This window comes from Silene latifolia, chromosome 10 (assembly GCF_048544455.1).
Source record: "Silene latifolia isolate original U9 population chromosome 10, ASM4854445v1, whole genome shotgun sequence".
Classification (NCBI taxonomy): domain Eukaryota; kingdom Viridiplantae; phylum Streptophyta; class Magnoliopsida; order Caryophyllales; family Caryophyllaceae; genus Silene; species Silene latifolia.
In genome coordinates, this window is record NC_133535.1 from 150,519,355 (window position 1) to 150,522,213 (window position 2,859).

Sequence of the window (2,859 nt, forward strand, 5' to 3'; positions counted from 1 at the left end):
AAAGACAAAGATTGGATACGACTCGTAGGAGCAAATTCTAGGCTCATAATTTGAATGTTTACTAGGAGTTGCGTATTATTTTCGTCTAATTTTAAAGTGTCTTTTTAATTAATGTGTTAAGTAACAACACTGTAAAGTGTCAATTGACAAGTGATCCATCAAGCATCATATATCTGAAAACTAGCTGTAGATATTTTGGATTGTACCAAAACGATGGTTGTACACTCTTGAAACGTACAAACGTAAATGTTGAACATCAATGTTGCTTATCTATTGATTGCTATGGGACTCAAACTAGTTGTTGATTTCTTGTGTACTACTGCTAGTGATACCGATACATCATGTTTGAAAGTGTCCTCCCACCACTTTTCTTGTTTTCTATTCGGTGGCAGGCCGAAGAGGCTAACTCGAGTAATCGTCGTCAACAAGGTTGTTGACTTCTACTGTTTCTTTTAATTTGAAACTTATAGGATCTGAATCGAATCGAACTTATAAGATCTGAATCAAATCAATCAACTTATAGGATCTGAACTTAATCAACTTATAGGATCTCGAATCGAATCAACTTATAGGATCGAATCAACTTAAATTAAGTGACGTATAGAATCTGAATCGAACTTATAGGATCTCGAATCGAATCGAATCAACTTATAGGATCTGAACTGAACTTATAGGATCTAAACTGAACTGAAATTATAAGATCTGAACTGAACTGAACTTATAGGATCTGAACTGAACTTATAGGATCTGAAGTTAACTTAAATTAAGTGACTTTAAGTCCAAAAGAACAGGGCCTTCATGCCGTCTATTGGACATTCATGTCCAACTCTTTCGAGGTGGTTTGAAATTTGGTGGCTTCAACTTACCTCACTCATTCGAAAGAATGAGATAGGTTGGTGTTACTCTAGAGGATCAATCTAGTTTTTTTGCCTAATCAAAAAAAAAAAAAAAAATCGGGTAACCGTCCCTTTAAGCAATGAAATATTCGAAATATTCAATGAAAATTGAAAATTTCAGATCTTAACCTTCAAATCTTGATTCTACTATTGTCTCCTGATTGTAAAGTTACAAGTTAATTAACCTAAATTGGACTTGGATAAGGTAATAGATGGCATAATCTGAAAAATGGTCAAAATTATACTCCCTCCATATCACACCAATGGTAACATTGAGAATCTTGGCACTATTCATGGTCGTAGGGAATCTTCGATATTATTCTTAATTTATAAGACAAAATATAGTCATGTGACATCTTGTTTGATTTATCATCATGAATGCTATAATAATATCAAATTTTTATAATTTTTTATAATGTGTAACTAAACTCTAAAGATATTCACGTTGCAAAACACGTCTCGACCAGTGTGAAAAAGTCAATGTTACCATTGGTGTGGTATGAAGGGAGTTCATCTCCTACATTTGATTTATTTTCTTGTAAACGTAAATTATTAACCGAGACACGGGAATCATATGGAATCTATTGCCCTATTGGTACTTCATGTATTCACCCCCCGCATCACAAATTCTCATTTAAGACCGTATTATCTGAGTCAAGTACATACCACTTCTTAGATAGTGTCGTCTTAAAATAGACTTACTGAACCTAGATTAGATTGAACAACAAATCAAACAACATCAACTCACAATCACAAAATAAAGAGCCAAACATTGAATCACAAATCAAGGATTTTTATAATTTATAATGATCAAAGATTACACAATCATTACATCAGTTGGGGACAATGACTTGAATACTTGATCCACCTCAACAAGTTCTCAACAATAATAATAATAACAATAATAATAATAATTTTTTTGGGGTATAATAGTAATAATATTATATTATAACCCATTTTTACAGAAAAGCCCCATAAACCCATGTAGTAAACCTACTTTATTTAATTAAACAAAAACCTCAATACCAATTAAAGAAAAAAAAAAGATAAATTTCTCCTTAATCATCAAGCTCACCGCATTTCTTGCTCAAGACCGTCTTAACTTAAAATCGTCTTCATAGTTCAAAACCCATAATCTAGAATTAATACTGAAACATATCAGCAGAAGCCATAATAGGCTGATTCATACTCCAGGGATTATTCATCATTAATCCAACATTATCATGACCAAAATGCCCTTGATTAATATTCATAATCCCATCTCCATAAATCCCTAATCCATGATTATTACCAACATAATCATGATTATTAGTACCCAAAACTTCATTAATCTCATTCAAAGACTCTAATCTGTTACTAAGTTCCAACATTTGAGCTCTAAGAATTGAATTTTCTGATTCAATTCTTATAAATTCTTGATTAGTAACATTAATATTGTTTAAAATCTGATTATTGGATTTCTTCAAATTCTCAACTTGTAAACTTAAATCATCCAAATGTTTTTGTTTTCTGATTCTTGATCTTCTTGCTGATTCTCTGTTTGATTGCATTCTTTTTCTCTTCCTTTCGTCGACGATTTGATGAACTTGTTGCATCATTTCTTCTTCTGATGATGAGCTTGAGTTTGAGTTTTGGTTCATTGATGATGAATTTGATGATGTTGCCATTTTTTTTGTAGGGTTTTTGATAATGGGTAGTTTTTAACTAGAGTTATTACTAAAAAAAGTGTAAAAAAAACGTACTGCGAAAATAAACTAATACAGGTTTATTATGATTATGAGATGAAGTAAAACCAGTAAAGGAAGACAACAGAGAAAGATTGAACAAGGTGGGACCTACGTCTGTAAGTTGAGTTTATCATGCACCCTGAAAGATAGAGTTCACTAAGAATTTGAGACATTAATCTCATACATTAAAATCCAAATTTGAAGCATTAATTCATGGATTTTTTTTTCAACTAAAA

The 2,859-nt window shown here is 31.6% G+C and overlaps 1 protein-coding gene across 1 annotated transcript; it reads right to left on the reverse strand.

The window, feature by feature from the left end:
- Positions 1 to 2,038: 2,038 nt before the first annotated feature.
- LOC141608518 (bZIP transcription factor 44-like) lies at positions 2,039 to 2,563 on the reverse strand. The gene has a single exon (XM_074427864.1). It carries the CDS (start codon positions 2,561 to 2,563, stop codon positions 2,039 to 2,041), a length of 525 nt encoding a protein of 174 aa, XP_074283965.1.
- Positions 2,564 to 2,859: the final 296 nt, after the last annotated feature.

Coding starts and splice junctions, on each gene's coding strand:
- LOC141608518 (XM_074427864.1), bottom strand. CDS start 2,563: ATGGCAACATCATCAAATTCATCATCAATGAACCAAAACTCAAACTCA.